Source organism: Argopecten irradians, chromosome 10 (genome assembly GCF_041381155.1).
Source record: "Argopecten irradians isolate NY chromosome 10, Ai_NY, whole genome shotgun sequence".
NCBI lineage: Eukaryota > Metazoa > Mollusca > Bivalvia > Pectinida > Pectinidae > Argopecten > Argopecten irradians.
The window spans coordinates 16,364,619-16,386,114 of NC_091143.1; the positions used below are offsets into that span (position 1 = coordinate 16,364,619).

The 21,496-nt window shown below is 34.8% G+C and overlaps 1 protein-coding gene across 1 annotated transcript in view; it reads right to left on the reverse strand.

Moving 5' to 3' along the window:
- LOC138333253 (thrombospondin type-1 domain-containing protein 4-like) overlaps nucleotides 1-15,708 on the reverse strand; it is a 47,720-nt gene extending 32,012 nt beyond the window's left edge. The window contains exon 1 of the mRNA XM_069281515.1: nucleotides 15,047-15,708. Within this exon, the coding sequence (XP_069137616.1) occupies nucleotides 15,047-15,060 (14 nt within the window). The 5' untranslated portion in view covers nucleotides 15,061-15,708. The remainder of the gene's footprint in view (nucleotides 1-15,046) is intronic.
- Nucleotides 15,709-21,496: the final 5,788 nt, after the last annotated feature.

Genomic DNA, 21,496 nt, shown 5'->3' on the forward strand with positions numbered 1-21,496 from the left:
ATCACGTATCTGTTTTACAGAGGGGTGGGAGGTGGGTGGGGTGGGGTATATCACGTATCTGTTTTACAGAGGGGTGGGAGGTGGGTGGGGTGGGGTATATCACGTATCTGTTTTACAGAGGGGTGGAGGTGGGTGGGGTGGGGTATATATCACGTATCTGTTTTACAGAGGGGTGGGAGGTGGGTGGGGTGGGGGTATATCACGTATCTGTTTTACAGAGGGGTGGAGGTGGGTGGGGTTGGGGATATATCACGTATCTGTTTTACAGAGGGGTGGGAGGTATGGGGGTATATCACGTATTCTGTTTTACAGAGGGGTGGAGGTAGGTTTTAAGGGGGTGGGGGTATATCACGTATCTGTTTTACAGAGGGGTGGGAGGTGGTGGGGTGGGGTATATCACGTATCTGTTTTACAGAGGGGTGGAGGTGGGTGGGGTGGGGTATATATCACGTATCTGTTTTACAGAGGGGTGGAGGTGGGTGGGGTGGGGTATATCACGTATCTGTTTTATAGAGGGGTGGGAGGTAGGTGGGGGTGGGGTATATCACGTATCTGTTTTACAGAGGGGTGGGAGGTGGGTGGGGTGGGATATATCACGTATCTGTTTTACAGAGGGGTGGGAGGTGGGTGGGGTGGGGTATATCACGTATCTGTTTTACAGAGTGGTGGGTGGGGTCAGTTGGGGGGGTATATCACGATCTGTTTATAGAGGGTGGGAGGTAGGTGGGGTGGGGTATATCACGTATCTGTTTTACAGAGGGGTGGGTGGTGGGTGGGTGGGATATATCACGTATCTGTTTTACAGAGGGGTGGCAGGTAGGTGGGGTGGGATATATCACGTATCTGTTTTACAGAGGGGTGGGAGGTTGGTGGGGTGGGGGTATATCACGTATCTGTTTTACAGAGTGGTGGGAGGTAGGTGGGGTGGGATATATCACGTATCTATTTTACAGAGGGGTGGCAGGTAGGTGGGGTGGGGTATATCACGTATCTGTTTTACAGAGGGTGGGAGGTGGGTGGGTTGGGGGGTATATCATGTATCTATTTTATAGAGGGGTGGGAGGTGGGTGGGGTGGGGGTATATCACGTATCTGTTTTACAGAGGGGTGGCAGGTAGGTGGGGTGGGGTATATCACGTATCTGTTTTACAGAGGGGTGGGAGGTGGGTGGGGTGGGGATATATCACGTAACTGTTTACAGAGGGGGTGGGAGGTGAGTGGGGTGGGGGTATATCAAGTATCTGTTTTACAGGGGGTGGGAGGTGGGTGGGGTGGGGATATATCACGTAACTGTTTAAAGAGGGAATGGGAGGTGGGTGGGGTGGGGGTATATAACGTATCTGTTTTACAGAGGGGTGGCAGGTAGGTGGGGTGGGGATATATCACGTTATCGTAATTTCCAGATCCAAAACTCGTAGCATAAACATGTATTGATTTGTGTTGATAAAAAGGCTGTCAACTCATATTTCGCGCCATTCGTTTAGGTTGTATAACACTTCGAGTAAGGGTGCAAAAATGAAACGGAATTCATCTTTTTTTTAATATCGGGATATATTTTGATATGTTTTCTTTTATACTTCTTTACGGTTAGAAATTATCCCGCATTGTCAGTTTTTAACTTTATGATGCTATATATAGGTCAACGTCTTTGTCTATCTTTTCACTTTATGAATTATTCATGCGAGTTCACAAAAATTAACATGACTGGGGACATCGTGAAGTTTAATATCCGCGAATAAAAACAACTCTACAGTATTTAAAACGCCTATTGGGACTTTCGTATTTCAATACGTATACAATAGTAAATAGCTTATCATTCTTTTAGATCGTCGGGTGTACTGTTGGAAATCAGAGCACGTTTAAGTACAAGTTTATCTGATGTAATCTTGTTCCTCGTTGTGTAGACTATAACCCGTATCTTGATCGTGTTTTGCTTAATCACTCATCGGTGGTACTAAATTAAATAAAGCTTTTATATGTGACGGTGACACAACTTGAATATTTTATCTAGGTCACTACCAACATAAGACTTTCGGCGCGAGCATGATTTGAAAACGCATTTCAAAGATAAACATAATACAGTTCCTGTTCATAGTAAAAAATGAGATATTAGGCCTGCATATTTGCATTGAGTGTAACGTGAGAAACTCTGAAGTGCCTAGACCGCATGACCTTGATCATGAATGGTTCTATTGGACTGCTCTTCATTAGAGTATATTTTATTGCTAAGTTGTAATTGATAAAAAAAACATCAGTTTATTCTGGTATGAACGTAATATTTGCCTTTGGTGATGTAGCCATCCATATTAACGAAAACATTGATAAGAAAACAACAAAGAAGATGAATATAAAAGCAAAGTCATAAACCCTAGTATCTAGATGCGGAAGAGATATAGATAAACTTTCATTGTAAATTTGATTATGTTTCATACTGACTAATGAAGAAAATAGTACGTGCATTTTCGATACCTTAACAAGTTCGCTTGCATCTGTTTAATATAATTTTAAAAGAAAACGATTTTAATTTCGTTCAAAAACGATAACGTTAAAATGAAAACCTGCCCACAATGGAAGTATATCTGTAATACACAAAAACAAAATTTACATGATCTAACATTGCATGAGGATAGATCGTGTTACAATTATGATAAACGCGTTATTAAAAGAAAAAGCATAGAATTAATGTGTCTGTCAAATATTTGTTCACAGTCTGAATATCATTCGAGAAATTATATATACCTCCTTCATTATTGAATTTGTCAAGTACAAAAACCGTACGATATGAACAATTAGTTGCAGTAAAAATATAGAAATTTAAAAGCAATAGTAAGCTTCGTTATTACTTAACCACCTTAAATGTGGGAGTAAATGCCTCCTCAAATAACTTTCATTATCTATTTTATAGAAAATAAACTTTACTTATTAAGCTACCCTGATAGATGTACCTGTTCTAAAACAGGTTTTGAACATCAACTTCACTAACTGTGACATAATGCTAGACAGAATGGACACGCTTGGATGGGACAATATTGAAATATACTAAAGGTAGATGTGATTATCAGTGTACATATGTCAGACTTGACAAGAAAGCCCGTCATCTTTCCTTTCATGCTGTATTAATAGTCGGTGTGATGTTAATACCTTCCGGTGTGTAATTGTAAACACCTTCAGGTTTACTGTCATACACCCGACATTTTCTCAAATGATATTCTGTAAGGATTTCCTAACAACCTATAAACATCAATTATACGCCATTCACTAAGTGAAGAAAAAGCTGAAGATAGTATCCTCATTGAGTCTTCGGTCTGTGATAACATTATCTTATGATTTATGTTTTATTCAAAACAGACGCTCTTTTTTCATATTTTTGAAAACTAAAATTACTTGTATACATCGCCATTACTGAGCATACAGAATGCATATGCAAAAACCTTAAAGACGGAGTTATCTTAAAGCGAAATCTGGTATTGTTTTCTGTGATTTAAGAGCCTTTAACCATGCCTGCATGGTGTTAAATCTGCTTTCAATTATAACATAAATGTCTTGCATAATTATCCGTTTAGTTTTGCATATATACAGTATTCGTTTTACTCACTGAAACGTATAGTTAACTTGACGTTGGTATACAGAAAGCCAACATGACCATCGTATTTATCATTCAACTGGAAATAGCCATTGGAATAAGAAATCGATTGATTTTTAATACCGAAGAGTTGTTAGATTTTCGAGGATGTAAGAAATGTACATTTACTGATTAAAACTTATTTGCAGGGTTCGATTCACGTTTGTAGCCAATGTAAGAACCATTGACATAACTAAGTGTGCTATGTAAAATAATGTTTAAAAATAGCGAGTCATTTCATTTCGCGTTTATGTGTGATTTCCCATATTTAACGAAATTACCCCCCCCCCATGCAAAGTTTTGTTTAACTTTTTATATCTATACAAGCATACATGAATACCGGTATATGACCAGGTCCCGTGGACAGTGATGAAATATCAGCTGATTACTTAATTACAACCCTGTTTTATTTCGTACATACATTATTATGTTTTTATTACTTTTGTTGTTAGTTTGTGTATACTATGTTACTGTGTTGTAAAATGCATCTAAATCACACATATCAGATTTCTAAACAGCAACATCACTACGTGCACTTTCTTAAGTCATTAATGATATGAGTGATAACATTCTTCTACATCAACGACTTATGGATGGACATGTACATGTATTATATAAATCACCATTATAACAAAACTGAACATGGTGAAAAAGGAACATTATCTTTAACCTTATCATAGTAGAACTGAAAGTCGGCAAGGCTCATGTGTAGGCTTCCTCAAAATTTGTACATTTATTGGTTTATAAAGCAAACAGTCACGTCAACAAGCCACGCTATTGTCATACAGTATACCGTTCTACGTTCGGCTATGCCTGCGATTTAGCTGTGTCATGAAAGATTCCGAGTATTTAGAATCAAGATAAGAACAAACTTCCCCAGATGGGTTTAGAAGATATAGCACGAGTACTGGGCCAGTCGAAACTACAGATGTTAGTAAGTTTTATAGTTTTTGGCGAAAATTGTTATTCTCTGTTAAGCTTCAAGACATGTCTGCAATTAAGAGTTCACGCTAATATTTCATTGAGCTGGTAAAGTAATGTAAGTTTAAACGATAAAAATACGATGTAAATATGTTATGACGTGTATAACGTGAAAATAATCCAGCTTGAAGTGAACAACACAAGGACCACAACGACGAAATCTCTTCTACACTCTTTACAACAGTTCATGGTCGTAACACTTGTCATCAATACACAACGTGAATATCATTCAGACAAAATATATTCTTCTTCTTTGCAGAGTTCGAACTTCCATGTCAAGTCACAAACATATGTATTCATTTCACACCGTATACATATAAACACAAATAGGATACTGTAAGCTAACTGATTTTTGTGTCGACTTAATTTCGAATTTATTCATGGCGATTTATTTTTGCGTTCTGGGCTCTTGCGATCCTTCATTTGGCTACTTGTCTTTGAAACAATTTCGCGGCGATACTTTTCGCGATTTTCTATTGTCCGTGAAATACGCGAATATTAATTGGACACAAACATAAGTTGGTTATGGATAATACTATAAAGCAATTAATTCTCGCATATATGGGCGAATGAATATCATGGATATGTATCGCCGCCAAAACTTGTCAAACACAGATGGAGCAGAACATAAATATATGACTCTAGATCGCGAAAATATTAGCCGTGAAATTTCCTTTGGGCGTAAAAACGGGAAGTATAGTCGGCGCGAAATTGAATTGAATTACAGTATGCTGTTATGTTTTGCTACGACACGTACTGACATGTACTCTAAGAGTCGTAAGAAGCATCAGGAAGATGTATCTATCTAACAGGTCTAAGTACTTCAATGATGTCACTGTTTGATGCTAATTGTTAGTACCGTATACATAACGAGACTTCAAGAAGTTTCAGACAAGCGTCATGAGCATGTAAAACTACAGGATAATGATAACTGTATAGCTCATTGAGACGGTCATATGCGATTGTTAACTTGTACATTGTTATATAAGATAACAATAGGTACTATAGTTTGTCCGTTGATACATGTGTATGGCGTCCCCATTGTCTTTGTCCATTGAAGTGAATACATACTCTGACAAAACGAACGTGAGAGGGTAATGAAGGCAAAGAAACCGAAGGACAACTAGGCACTATATGTTAAGTGAGTTGTTTTGTGGTATGTAGGCAATGAGATATGCAAACACTAACAATAAAATGAAAATATCTAGTCTGCCTACCGACATCTGTTATCATGGTACCTAACGTGTAAATTATGTTACATTTTATATTTTGCAAAGATAATATGTTATCCCGGTAACTAAGACATCTACTTAATACCATTTGTTTTATATCAATATATTTCTATTACAATTTCGCCAGAGTGACGCGAACGTTTCAGGTATAAATAAAATAGTATATATTAGTAGATCATGTCAATCATTATATATAGACTTACTTATACAGTGTTGTACGTAATATATTACACTCATTTATAAGTAGCTTAAAAGCTCGTTACTCGTATACCATGAACAGATGTCATCCTTTGTAATCTGATGATATATTCAATTGTTTTATTTAAATTCTACAGCACATGGTCAGCACTTTGTTTAGTAAATAGCTTGACCTTAATCTTCAGTATGATCTTTTGTAATCATACAGATATATACATATAAAAAAAGAAATTAGAATAATTTCGAATAAATCATTTCAAATTACATCAAGTTTTCATACTAAAAGAGTTCATATTCAAATTAAGTTAAATTGTAATTTTATTAAAGGCAAAAGTTTGCGAAACTAGGTGTCATTATCTGTGTAATGGTAAATGACTCCAACATGGATCTGTAAAGTGGACAGGAATATCTCAAGCCGAAGCTTTGCGGCTAAAAGCTTTCACGAGGGTTGAGATATCCTTAATACTTCATCAGTAAAATTCTTCCTCTGGACTTTGAGGCGGAAATAGTGTCAAATCAACAAGACTGACATAACAGGCACCTCTTGTTTTGATGGGTTTGTCCATCTTTTCTGTTGATATCGAATACAATATTTGATTTCTGTTTAGTTAAGATTCATTAAACGGTTGTTAAATGGCGCACTAAGTCATGAATATATTGGAACTTAAATACGATTTTTAACCTTTTACGAATGATTTACTCCTTGGACCCCAAAAAAAAGGGAAGACCCCAAATTATTTCAATATCCTTTGTATTATGCTGACATAGGTTATCTTAATTTAATATCGATTGACCTTGGTCTGAAATGACGTGTATCTCAAGACAATTCAATGATAGTGTACAGTTCACCCTTTAGTAACCTTAGCATAACCCTTGTACAAGAATGCAATATACGCAGCAATGCTAATTCATATCCGAAGAGGTTTTTCTCTAACAAGGTAACATCGAAGTGCCTTAGCCAACAACACTCGAAGACCTACGCTATAACGTTTCTCTAAATACCATTCCTCAGCGGACCGACAGAGCAAAATGACGTCCGAGTCACCTTATCTGTTGTAAAATAATGATAGTAAAATACCTACAGAGCCAATAGTGTCTATACAAACCGATTTACTGAGTAATTGACCGATATATGTAACGTTAGCAGTGCTGCACGTTTATCCACCTTGGCAGGGATGTAAAGGTGTGAGTACTAATTGGCAGCCGATCACGTCAGTCCCACTAGGCAGTACTCAATGGTACGCTAAGGTCTACGGAAGGTTGCATTCCACGTAAATATCTTAACGCTGTTCAACCGTCCTTATTAACATATTCCAATCATCTCCTTATCAACATACAGAAAATCAATCTGAACGTTTTTATGTATAGTTAATACCAGAAGAGGTCTATATATTCCCGGATGGCAAAATGCACATGCCTGGTGATTCTTATAAGTGACAATTTGATTCCTCATGAACATCATGTTCAATATGTTTGACTTTAGTCGATGCAAATACGTAACCCTATGATACATTGTGATATATGACAATGATAACTCAATTAAACTTTATCCTGAAGAAAAATCCGCAAAATACCCACACTGGTCACAAGTTGATGCCAACTCAAAGACGATTACAGCCCGAAGAGATACTGAAAAGGGCAAAATCGGGTATTGACCTTGGAAACTGAGGTTTGGATAATGGCGTTTTAGTTATGAGCCTCCATGCGCTTTTGAACGATTGTTTTCTTATTTTTTTTGTAGCGATACCAATACTAAAAGCTTAATTATTAATACACCACTTTAATACAAAACGGTGACCGTCTATTCAATAGCGCAGAGAGTATACCTGTTATTTCATCATATTTTTTCATAGGTTATTTTCGATATCCCTCTGCGTGCATACTACACAAGTAAAAGAACATTCCCTACCTTTAGTTCATTTATTAAATCTTTATGTGAAATTGCCGTGTATATAATCATAATTAAATTTAGTTAGAGTACGGAACATCTCCATACACATGCAGCTCTTTACGCCCTTCCATCCAATTGGCAGAACAACTGTGTTAGAGTCAACACCTGATGAGGGCGAGGTGTTCATCTATAACCCTAATCTCACCACTTACCCTGTTACGTGACCTGTACTATTTTCTGGCACTTGTTATCGGAAACATTCCAGTCATTATAGCATACACAAGTTGTAAGTGCAGTAGGAAAACTAGAACAAAATTAGATATGCTTATACATAATCAGACCCAAAGCGTGGAACTGTGGCTCTAATTTTATAATGTATCTGATGCTATCAAAGGAAGTTTTATAGTAAAATACATCGGTAACGATAACAAAACAGGGGAATGGTAACGATGCTGCACGAGCAATGATAACTGACACTACAATGTTCGGCCTGAAATCTATAACTACAAGTAAGTTCTGAATAAAGTATCAAAAGTCCGGAATCTAAACGATTTTGTTGATCCATATCAAAACGTTTTACTAAAGTTTACCGAATGGGAGAAATTATTCCCAACAATAAGTAATTGCTTAAAACATAACATCAGTGTTCTATATAAACACAAACCAGATTATACATTGACTAAAAAGGTTAAAATCGTACAATACCAAAATACTGTTAGGAAAATTATTATGTTGACACTATAAGGGATAGAAAATGTTTTGAATGATTGTTTTCTTATTTTCGTATGTTTTCAACCTAACGAAATCCTGAAAAGAAAAAAAAACACATTTCCCCTAATTCGAACGTTCAAAACCTAATTACGTGAACATTTCTAACAGTGGCAGTTAGGCACGTGCTCGACAGACCAGACGTCTAATCGCTCGCGCTCCTACACTTATTCGGCCACCAAATTACTTTTTAAAGTACAACGCCTACCTTGTCAAGGTCACCCTAGAGGTCACCGTAATGTTGATTTGTTATTGTTCTGTATTTTTTTACCAGGAATTCTAGTCAGTATGACACGGGACACCGCCACCCCACACTATCCCGATACTCCTTACGTCTGTTTATCGGTAATGAACAGTCCCTAATTACCTCTAATTACCAGACTGTGAACAGGGGGTCACATTTATAAGATTGCCAAGGGCGAGACTAAAATCTTAAGTACTCTTCTTAGACCGTCTCACAGGTCTGTGTCCAGATACTATCACGTTCTAATTGAGATGCATGTAAGCGATAATTTTGTTGAACACGTTTTGGTTACATACTGCGTCTAATGCCGCAAAGTAAATACCTGTTGTTCAAATCCTAAATCAAGTTTTTTTGCAGTTAATTTTAAAATTTTATGGACATAGTGGTAATTTGTTGCTGCATTTTTTCCCATTTTGCTTTACAGTGAATTAAACTTTAATGTGCAACCGCCGCTTAATGGGCTATTTGACTATACGTTTGGTAAATCGGTTAACATGTTGTAAACTTTGTTCAATGCATTTTTTAATATCTTTCGAGGATAAAATAATGCTCATTAATCAGATATTGTTACCAGATATCTTTGAGGATGGCTGGCATATTGAGAAAAATAATCATCTTAAGGTTTCAAAATTACGTCCAACCAATTTAGTAAAGAGATTTTATCTAAGTCAAATGCTCCGTTTTGATTCTCTGGTAACGATCTACCAAAGATAACCTGCATTTAGAAGCTTTGATGAAAATAGAAAAATAAAGCACCTGCGTAAGCGCAAGCTCGGAGGTTGCAACATGATGATATATAATGGTAACATTCCGTTCCGGCATGTCAGTTTAAGGTTAATTTGAAGATACTGATATTACTTAAACATTTCCATCCATCACTTTGCGCAATTGATATCGTCCAATCGTTTTATACATGATAACATATCACTTGTATGGATGCGTGTTTGGAATTTAAAACAGTTAAATTTCGAGAAGCTCGGAAACGTCTATTGCGTCAGTGTGAATTTCCTTTTACTTGATTTGTACTGTTTTATTTATATGCAATGGAGTTGGCAATAATAAATGGTTCGTATTTCTTTCTTCAATAAAAAAAATCTTTCTTTTTCTAACGTTACACCCATCGACAGTGCGATCAGGTCAGATTTTGTCCAACCATCTTACTTTTTATGAAATACTGAAATATAATGAATGAAGATCATGCTTATTATTATATCTGCTTTCAAAACAAGTAGCATTTACCATATCGATATATATATTATTGAATATTCATAACATATCAAAAACATTTCTAAGGAATCGTGTCATATAAATTTATTGAACTCGTTTAATAATTTTCCATATTACATTTCTACTCCTCTATACTTCATAAACATGAGTCGAACATGTCACACCAGGTATCTCGAATCTCGAATTACAAGATATTCATAATTGCGACTCATTCCTGCCAAAGAAGACATTCTCCAAACTGTTTTATAACTTTCTTTCGCGATGACATCCACAAGTTCAACTTAATGACTTCCATTGTTTTGATAATACCCGAGCAATGTCGACAACTAATAACAAACCTGTCACAAATGCACAAGTATAGTTCAGTCACAGGAATAGTTATGGGTAGTAAAGCTGGCTAGGATTAAAATATAGAATTCGTCATTACGCTTTCCTAGACAAAGGTAAAGCGTTGATAATGTGTAAATCAAAATTGAAACTAAAAAACTAAACATCGATCAAACGAAAGGCATAAGCTTTGTATTAGAAATTACAAAATCCTTAAATTTCTTGAGAAGACCACCATTAAAGGAATAATAATAAGTATTTGTGCTTCTTATCACATTGATAATTTGATATGCAGGGTTTAAGCTACAGAAGAGCGTTTTTGAAAAAGCAAGCGTAAATGTAAAACTTAAAATTTTTAAAAACGATCATCTATAACAGTAAATAAGCGACAATGTTCAAAATACAATATTTTACTTTCTATTGCTCATGATACAATGATCAGTTAACTTTCTATCGCTCAAAATACTTGATTCTACCTTCTAATGCTCAAAGTACTATATTTTGCTTTTTATTGCGATACAAACACTATGATTACATTGTTCGAGTAATTAATATAATAGATACTCTGAATTAATAGATCTCGATAATGAAAGTCCATTTAGTGTACACGTTATTGTTTAAATTTTAAGCCGACAACAATCATATTTTGTAAATTTTCAGACTGAAGCTAGGTATATTAAAAAGTGTTTGAATATCATTTTCATCCAAAAATGCTGACCTTGCAATAAATTTGTTTTGCTAAGAATAACAAGTTTTCAAATTTGTAAGTAGCAATTTAGATTCAGTAAGACTAGATATAAACATTCATTGTTGTAATTTGATACATGTATAAAGCAGTGTAAGGATTGAGTGGAATACTAATAATAACATACACAAAAGATAATATCCAGACATTATTGCATATCGCAACAAAACAAGTTTGAAACATGAATCACCAATAATGTATCGTCATCACCATTGTCGAATAGCCATCAACTTTAGCAAGCACCTTGCTGAGAACTCTCCGTAAATAAAGCAACGCTATCTTCATCTTTATTGTCATATGACTATTAAAGTAATCTCACATCCTGTTGGCTATACCCCACTCTCTTTCAATACGGTATGACGGTTGAATCAAAGAAAAGCATTGTAACTATAACTTTGACGCTGGCCACTTCTCTTGCCACAACTACCAATTTGAAAGTGATTGACATTTACGACTAGCTAATCACCTTTAACTAGTTGTGTTTAGCACTAATGTTAGGGGTTACCATTTACTGGTCACACATATCGGCGATATAGATTACAATCAGATACAATTTATACAATTTTATTAAAATTAGACTTCATCGTTCTACCTTGTATTGGAGAGAATCGTAGAGCATCGTAGTGAAGCGGAATTATAAGTCTAATTGTAATTAGATTGTATTTTTATGGAATCAATTGTTAGTCTATGTAGGTAAGTTAAACTTTATCAATTTTCAGATAGAACTGTTACCGTGCAAAATGCGCTAAAACAACCACTCATGAAGCAATACAGTTTAGTTATGAACATAGACACATGAGCTAGACAAATAACAATACGTAGTACAGATCTTATTCATATATCAGGGTGTAGTTGCTAAAAAGATGATAAGCTGAATGGCTTGATAAGTGAATGAGTACATTTTGTTTAATGTTAAAGAGATTCTGTAAATTTGCGTTAAACACTGATTAGCCTGCATCCTTTTTTAACAACTAGGTCCGTAATTAACATATGTTAAGTGATAATTAGGACACATTCCAACGACCCTGTATTAAACGAGATTAATCAGGAATACTACATCAAGGTATACCTATATATTTAGTAATATGTATCGTAAGGTTATGATGATGATGATTATAGGTGCTTGGGATAGAAATAGACACAGGCACATCCGTTATAGTACATTAAGAAAATTAATAGTAACACTTGTCTCTGATCAGAAATGATTGTTTTCCGTAAAATGAGACCAACGGCACATCAAGACCAAGTGAGTGTAATCATTTAATGTAACTTACCTATACATTGTACATGATACTGTGATTCGGTTACAGCAGATGATGACACCTGTGCCCAATCATATACTCGTCAGATATCAGTCTGAATGTTGGATATACACTAAACAGTAGAAAGGTATACATTGTGGTACGCTTGGCATGTACAAACAGTTGTTTTGGGTTGTTCTTTAGCGCCATTCGCAAGTGATAGGTCTAATATCTGAATAATATCTCAGAAACACAAGTGACATAGATAGTGGTGCAAGTCTTAGGGGTGTTTAGCCAGGCAATTGGGTGCCGTAAATCGTGAGTTCGAATACCGGATAGAGCACTATTAATCTCATATTGTCTTCTTTCGTCATTTGTGTTTAAGAGATATTATCATGCTATACTTCATGGTAAAATGAACCAATGGAATATTTCACAGTGTTGCCTCATTGAAGAAGCATTCCAAAGCCGTTGTGGTATGAACGTCGAATTTTGAGAATTCAGTAAATATCAAAATCTTCAAAAAGTTTCAATGATATGCATCAAGTAAAAGATCATTAATACGACGGTATCGTGGCATATTTGGCGAATAGGGTCCATAACCGTGTCGTCATTTGTATGGCAGTCATATCATTAAAATGTATATTATCAAATTTTGTCCTACGCGTGAAACTCTTCTGAAACTTCTATTCAAATTCCATCTTTTTTTTCAATATCCAACTTTGTCAAACAGGGTCTCATCTAATATCAAGGCTACCATTTTTATTTTATTTTTTATTTTTTATTTTTTTAAGGATTGTCCTTCATTTTTACTGCGCACACGGTAGAATTAATGCAGTTGGCAATACCGTAAACGCAGCCAAAATGAAGAACAGTACTAATACATTCTGTTTAAATCATCACTGTTTTGTATAAGACATTATAAAGCTGGCATCTACGATCGCCGTACATACTATGCAAGGCAGCCTGCGTACGTTACAAAGTCAAAAAAGAGAAAAGTTAGAAAGAAAAATAAGTGTTTAATCGATGATGATTGGTGAGATCCCGCCGTAAACTCCTTGTCTTTATCATTTCTAAATGTTAGGGAATGGAATTTCGTCGGTACCACAGTAAAATGTACAAAAGGGTGGTCAAATCAAAATGATCTATAATATGCTACTAATATATTCGGATGAATTCGTTTGATTGGTTTGATTCGTAAATCGTCCTATTAACAGCCAGTGTTATCAAGGGACGTGTCATGTTAAGGAGGTGACGGAAGGCCGGAGTACCTGGAGAGAGCCCATCGAGACAAAAGGTCAATGTACCAGTGAACTGCTTCACGTGGGATTCAAACTCACATCCCAGGAGTGAAGGGCTTTTAGTAATATATCATTATATGTAATTAACCATTTGACTCTTGCGACCCCTAAAATATACGATATGACGTGAAATAATGACAATGGAATATTAGATCAACATATCAATATGATTTGTCAAGTGAAAGTAGTTTTAATTAGAAGGGTAGTTTTATCTGATATATCGATCGTAACCTGCTTTACAATTAAAAAAGTGCCAGAATCATTTGGATTTGAAAAGCATTACTAAGTCAATGAAATACGTAACAAAATGAATTACATTATATAGAAACATATATGAAACCATTACAATCCTAAACTTCTAAAACACATATCTACTACAATGCATGTTAATCGAAATGCTGCCTGTGCTATAAATACATTGTGCATCTGTAGATATGTTAAGCCAGAGCTTCGCTAATGTTTATTTGGTCTTTAAGTGTATTGCGCAGATACTATAGATAAGCAGCCTGGCTGACATAACTTTTGTTTTATTTCTCTGTCAGGTAATTCAAAGAACTTCTGTCATTTGTTTATTTCAGTGGTAAGTGGTTCAGGATGTTCTAGGAGGAGAACCGTATCCAGGTAACTATACAGGGGAAATACTCGCTTATTTCAAAGATCATTAACTTCTTGGCACCGGTTTCAGACCAAGGTTTGTCGGCAATTTCGGTAAATGGTTGTTGGGTCATAAACACTGTTATATCACAATGAAATGAAAATAAATTGATTGAATGACACGAAGAACAATAAACGTAGGTTATATAAATTATCAAAGGTGTTATAAATATGTTGTTTACTCCTATTTAACTGATGAAATGCTTCATCAAAAAGCAGTTTTGCAACAAAGTTAATCTTAATAAGCGTCATTTGTCATATATAGTTCGAACGACCCATACTTGAAGATGTAACACCATGTCATATTATATTGAAAAAACTACATTTAGTTTTGGTCAAAACTTAGAAAAAAAATAACAATACAAATGTATTAAAGAGCACATTATGTTCATGTGTTTCCAATACATAAAGAAAAGTTTAGATTAAAAAAAATATGTATGCACGTATAGTAATTTATATACATTTTTAGCAAAATTTGTTGAAATTCAGCATATCATCGGCCACAATATCTCTAAATGACATGTTTCAAAAGTATGTCTTTTGTAAAGAAAAGGTGTCTTAATTGTAAACACAATAACATATGCACATAACAATCAAAATATAAGCATTATCTTACCTTTGTATTTTCATTATGCGGGACTGTTTCTGAAATCCACTAAGAGGAAAATCAGTTACACTTCTTCAGGCATCATTCTAATCCATCATATCCCAGATATGGGAAATCAATTCCTCGAAAAGATAGTATCACTTTTCAAACAAAGATTGAATCACTTAATTCAATATCCAAGTATGAAGGTAGGAAATTGAAGATGAACCTGAGACAGGTGCTTCTGAGTGGTAACGTTGTTATATACACTAAAAAGAATTATTTGGATGCTCTCGTTCCATCCACATGTAGCTGATGTCTTTATGTACAGGTTTTACCGTCTAGGTAAACAGTAAACTGTTCACAAAGTCCAGATAAACATGTAGCGATTTAAATACCGTCGGCAGATTATCTCAGGTAAAACCGGAAAACATGAATGCGTAGCTACGCGAATAGTGTAGAGAGATGTTAGAGTGTTTCACTTACACATAGGCTATTAGCAGCGCGCGAATAGAACTGAACGCTCCAGTCAAATACCCTCAATGCTATACAGACGGTCTGCTCACATGTTAAATGAAATGTCTCTTAAAAGTCACCGAAATGTTTGCTAACACAATTTTCTGCGTTAAGGGATAACGACAGCTTAGGATATTTCTCTAATACAACATCTGCATGTATGAGGACCCGACAAAAGGCATTTATATACTAACATAGTGCAACTGCAGAAATAGGCTTATAAAGGCAGTTTTGTTGCGCATAGATGCAAATCCATTCCAAATAGGCTCCTGACTCATTTTGTATAAAATGTATTCGACCTAATATCCCAGCTTTAAACATGCTCTTTTCCAGTTCGTTGACGACAAAAGACTGCCGTCCATTTCACAAAGGAGAAATGAAATAAGGTAATGAATAATCTACGTATTTATTTTCTTAAAAGTGAGACAGTAAACGGTCATTAATTTGGTGCATTGTTACTATTTAATTGACTGTATCTTCTTATCTAGCTTTGATAAAATCTATGTCTATATCACATTTTTGTGTAATTGTAAATACTATTAACTTAAGACATTCTAAACCATATTATGCAAGAGTTTGCACATGAGACAGACTGATTATCAAGTGAATTACCAAACAAACAACGGGAGTCATCAGTTGGAAAATAAATCATATACAATATAAAATTATAACACTATATATTATTTTTCCTAGATTGATAAGGATAATAAACTTGTATAGGTACTGCCTTCTGCCCACTCATATTATATTTATAGTCAAAAATATTATTCAAATTTGAGTTGAATCAATGAAGATTCAACGTACGACGAGTTACAAGAACCAATGGCAATTCATCGTAACATGAATTACCAATCAATACTACATGATAAGTAAAGTCCTGGCAAGACATTTATTATGAATGGTTAATTAAATAACATTTAAAAGAAAAAGAATGTAGACGAAAGTGCTATTTTCAGTGTGTTTGAGCTTGGATGCTCTATTTAATAATTAAATTCGACATGTCTCGATGAACAACCTGGTGCAAACTATCATGTGAAAACAAGATGAATCACAAGAGAAGACAGCGTTCGGGGACAAACACTAATTATACCCCCGACCGACCAAAGTGTTGAAGGAGAAGCTTCATTAGTCCCAATTGTTTAAATACGTAGATAATTCCACTTTAATATGACGTAAAATGGACAAATATTCAGTATGCATGTTTATGATATAGTTTTAAGCATCAAGATTTAGTAGATCAAGCTAACAATACAATTGACCAAGCAGGTGAAGATTTTCAATTGCATTCATACTACATAAGATAAATCGTGCACGCATGAGAGAGTATATTAAATAGTTAATTTATTTAGATTTATTTCAGATTTTACAGCTGTTCGGAAGCAGCGGGCGGAACATTATAATCATGTCAATATTTTTAAAATGTGTCGGAGAATTCAAATTTATTTTAAAGCTTGTTTATGAAAACGTCTAATGTCGACAGCCTGCTGTGGGATAGGGAATCCAATTATGTAAATGATGAGTTGGGCAAAATATCTATTATGATATTTTAACATTACCAAACAAGACGAAATGATGAACCAAAAAAATGAGATAAATGTTTAAAGTTTCGAATAAGTACTAAGATTAAATAAAGGTGAGAATGCATGCACTTAGTTGGATTTGGACCTTTATGGGCTAGCAGCAGAAGGCAGACATGTCAAAATAATAGGTTTTACTTTGCTTCACGTCCTTTCTACATGACATTACATTAAAGGTGACTTCCTTTTAATATAACATGCCCATGTGATGAGCACGTGTAATTTGGGAGTCTACGGTACGTGTTTGTCTCCCATGGAAATAAGTATATTATATCTTTTCTTATGGCGGTGTCTCACTGAAGAGTAGTCAGTAGTCAGGGTATCCCCACTGATAACATACCATAAAAGAGTCAACCAGTAGTTGCTGAGTGTCCGGGACAGCACATGTCTACTACTCTAAACAAATACCCGTTCTAGAGTCAAGTAGCAAGGTGTGAGACACAAAATGTGCCAATGGATAATTTGAAAGGATAAAATCAACCATTATTCAGGAAAGAAGAATAGAAATGATCCTACTCACGGTTGGTATAGCTGCATAGCCAATACCCATGCTCTCGTTGGGCGTTCAATAAGTCTATGGGAAGGGTTTATGGTGTATGAGCATTTTTTTGAGAAATTGATTAAACATCTAATGACAGGGCATTCAGTAGGAAATTTAAGCATGGAACGTGACATTTCTCTTGACCTTAGCCCTATCTTATTAAAACTAAAAAAAATGTAATCTTTAGAATATTTCTAACTTTATGAACTTTATCATATTTACTAGATATATGTTGATACATATAACTTAAAACAAGGGTATCGTATACTTCACATGTTTCGTGATCTCTCCGTTCTTATATTGTTTCAACAAAGTTTTTAAAAAAAATATCACAATATGCAGCACAACTTAAAACAAAGACTTTGTTTCAGTTTTCATGTCATTGTAATTTTGTAATTAAGCGTATAGAAGTCAACATTTATGTTGAAAATTCCCATTCAAGACGAACATGTATTAGTTATAATTATGGAAATACGTTATGTTAACATAATGTTTTCCGGAGCTAGTCCCTATTTTAAAACCCTTAGTCCGAAAAAGTCTTGAGCCAACACCTTGATTTTAAACTTATAAGTTAAAATCATTTATTAAGTTTTGACTTTAATTGGCACTTTTTGAAATCCTATCCTTCCTAAAAGAAGCATGCGCTCCACAAAACCCAAATGGGAGAGACATACGCTTTGTATATACTGTTAAGAAACGCTCTTTAGAATATATCACGCATTTGGTGTCAACTTACAATCATGTTATTATTAGCTTGTACCTTTACTAAACTCTTTAAAATTTTACGGGGAAATAAAATTACAAACACTTTACTTGGAACATGGCATTTTAATCATTTCCAATAAACTTTTGATTGAAACAAAAACTGCATTAACCACATGCATGCATCTTATTAAGATTTTAAAAGACTTCTCTTGCACTCTCTATTGTACAAGTAATAAACAAAAAACACATGCGATGTATATTATACCATTGAAAGGGGCAATCTTGGTGCATTTTACTTGGACTACTCGACAATAATTCCACTTCAAACTAAGAACTGCCTATTTGTTAAATAAAGCTATTTACAAGGAGGTCCAATAATTGACTTTAAGCATTTCCTGGCAGTAGTGGTTATCTAGAGAGTCAGCGATCATTTGAATCCGCCCACCTCGAAAACTCCAAGTGCAAGATATGATCAGAATGGAAAGTCTGGTAGCTAAGTTCTTTTACATTGTGATATGTTAGGACCACCGGCTGTAGTTTCAGGTATCGAACAATTCCTCCTGAAAGTACAACCCATTTAGCATCATCTCAAACAGTGGCTTTTACCTTGCATTTGTTACCTTTGTCTTGACACCGTTGCTAGCTATTCATTTATTGCGGTGCTTTTTGTAAACGTTGTCAAATACAGAAATTGATCCATTGTATAGAAACTATATCTGTACTGCGCATGCTCAAATCCGGAGAAAACGTACATGTAATTTTACTTCATGTATTTTTCTGACAGAAAGTCATTCCTGAATGAACGAAACATGATTTTGACCTTGAATGCGAGATACAGAAATTCTAACATCTCATGTATGATGCAATATTAATCCTGTCTAACAAGACACATTTTTCAAGTTATTCACTTTAACAGGAAATATCACTTGCCTACATTCTTGTATATGTTATTTTGCCATGCATATCTGCATATTCTGCATTTGTTAAACTGTGAAATTGATCATAAAACGTAACTCTGAAATGCACGTGCAGAAAGCGATACAGTCTGATAACATCGTCTCGACTATATAAACAAATACGTAAATGTTATGATATATCATGTAAGTTATGTTATTAATGCAGTTTCCGACTTACATACTGTTAAGATCCGAATACAAGTTTGAAATCCGACCATTGTTTATTCTTATGTTGATACAGAAACACAAAATATTTTCTTTGACATATTGTGACAGAAAGTAGTTTCAGAGATCTGAGACATGTTTGTATATGACTTTTCCTGTACCTTTAAACATGTGTCAATGTAAAAAGAAACAATGAAAATGAACAAAAATAGACAAATAAAACAAATGTCAATTTGCGTTAATTTCCGTTATACTTCAAAAGTATGACCATGCTGGATCTCAAGGCCTGAAGCTAGAAATGTGGGCTAGTTGATAAAGGCGCAACCTACCAACGGACGCTCATTATCTAAGGCTTTTTGTGTTATATCATATAATATTCACTATATGTATATATTTCCATTTTATTTTCAGTTTCCCGTTTGATCTATGTTAAACCAGATAGGCAGTATCAGGCTATGAACTCCAATCTGGTCAAGCGTATGGATATTTGACGTTTCCGCCGCGTCATGAACAATGTACATATATGTATTTAATGTATACTTACGCCTATAGATAACGGTTAAATTATTTAAAAAGTGGTTTTAAAGTTATGCAGTCTTTAAAATATAACAATATAATCGTGTTGGCAAAATAGCAAGTATTGAAAAAGATCCTCGTATAGTTTTCATTTGTTCGCTTGTTTCAAACCGTTTTGTGTTGAACTATATTCAGAAGCTGATGCCATGGCTGTTCCGTTTATTCAACTTGGTGACGTCAACACTAGCGAAAGCGGGAAATTCAAAAGATATACGTGTATAAGTTTGAATTTGAATAATCGTTATGGAAATATAAGTAATAAACTGTTACCAGATTGGACATACAGTTGATATGAAGCCCATCCGTCCGAAAGATAAATATTCATGGCGCCCGTTTCTATTTATCTTCCTTCCGGATGGCTTCATATCAACTGTATGTCCAATCTGGTAACAGTTTATTGCTTAATTAATCTCTTCCGTGAATTCATAACGCCGTTGTTCAACCAATCAGAAGCGACGTTACAAACTGCAACGTCATTATCCTTTATGTACTGATAAAGTATTTATCAAAGCTGTTAATTCTCGTTACGAGCAACATGACATTATACTCAGTTATTGTGAATAGAAAAAAATTGCATTGTTTTATTATGTTTCAAATTATAAGGTCTTGATGATTGTTTAATGATACTATTATGATGCCGGTATACGGCAGGTTATGAAAGTGTTTATAGTATTGTTAGCATGTCATATGAAATACGTATTTATTTCGCGTAAAAATATTTTAAAAAAAAATAAAACAAAAATACAGATATGCAGTAACTGCTTTTCTGAAATTGCATTCGAATTTTATAGAGCATTAAGTGAAGCGAAACCGAGCCAAAACATCTGAAAAATACACAAAAACTAACGTAAGAAAACACTATGATATCCTCCCAGCAAAAAGTAAAAAAGTACATATAATTCATCATAGAGTTAATTGTTTGTGGCATATCGCTGCTTGGTTTGCACTTACACAGTGGTGCGTAATGCTAAACAATAGGGAAAATAGCATGTATTTGAAGTGAAAACCCAAAAACAATGGAATTTGAAGTCTTTTTTGCCATTTTCTGTTTTGCATGGCAAGGTTTGATTCGAGGAGGTATTACGTAATTCTCAATCATATACCATTTTAACTTTAGTACTCTGTAAACAGAAACAAAACAGCTTTGTTGAATTATTTGATACGTATTGGAAGAATGTTTATAATTCATCTTTCATTTTACACAGGCATTTGGATTTGCTAATACATGTATATGCCATTGTACAGAAAAAACGGATAATGTAAATAGTATGTCAACATAATTATTTTGTCGTATTTTGATCCTCTTACCCGAACCCGTATGCATTGTGATTGATTAGCCAAGACTGTGTCTCTACAATATGTTATATATTTCAAATATTGAGCTGTGCCAGATTGGAAATTCATTGTGACGCGATGATATGAAAAATGACATGACTTACGGAAA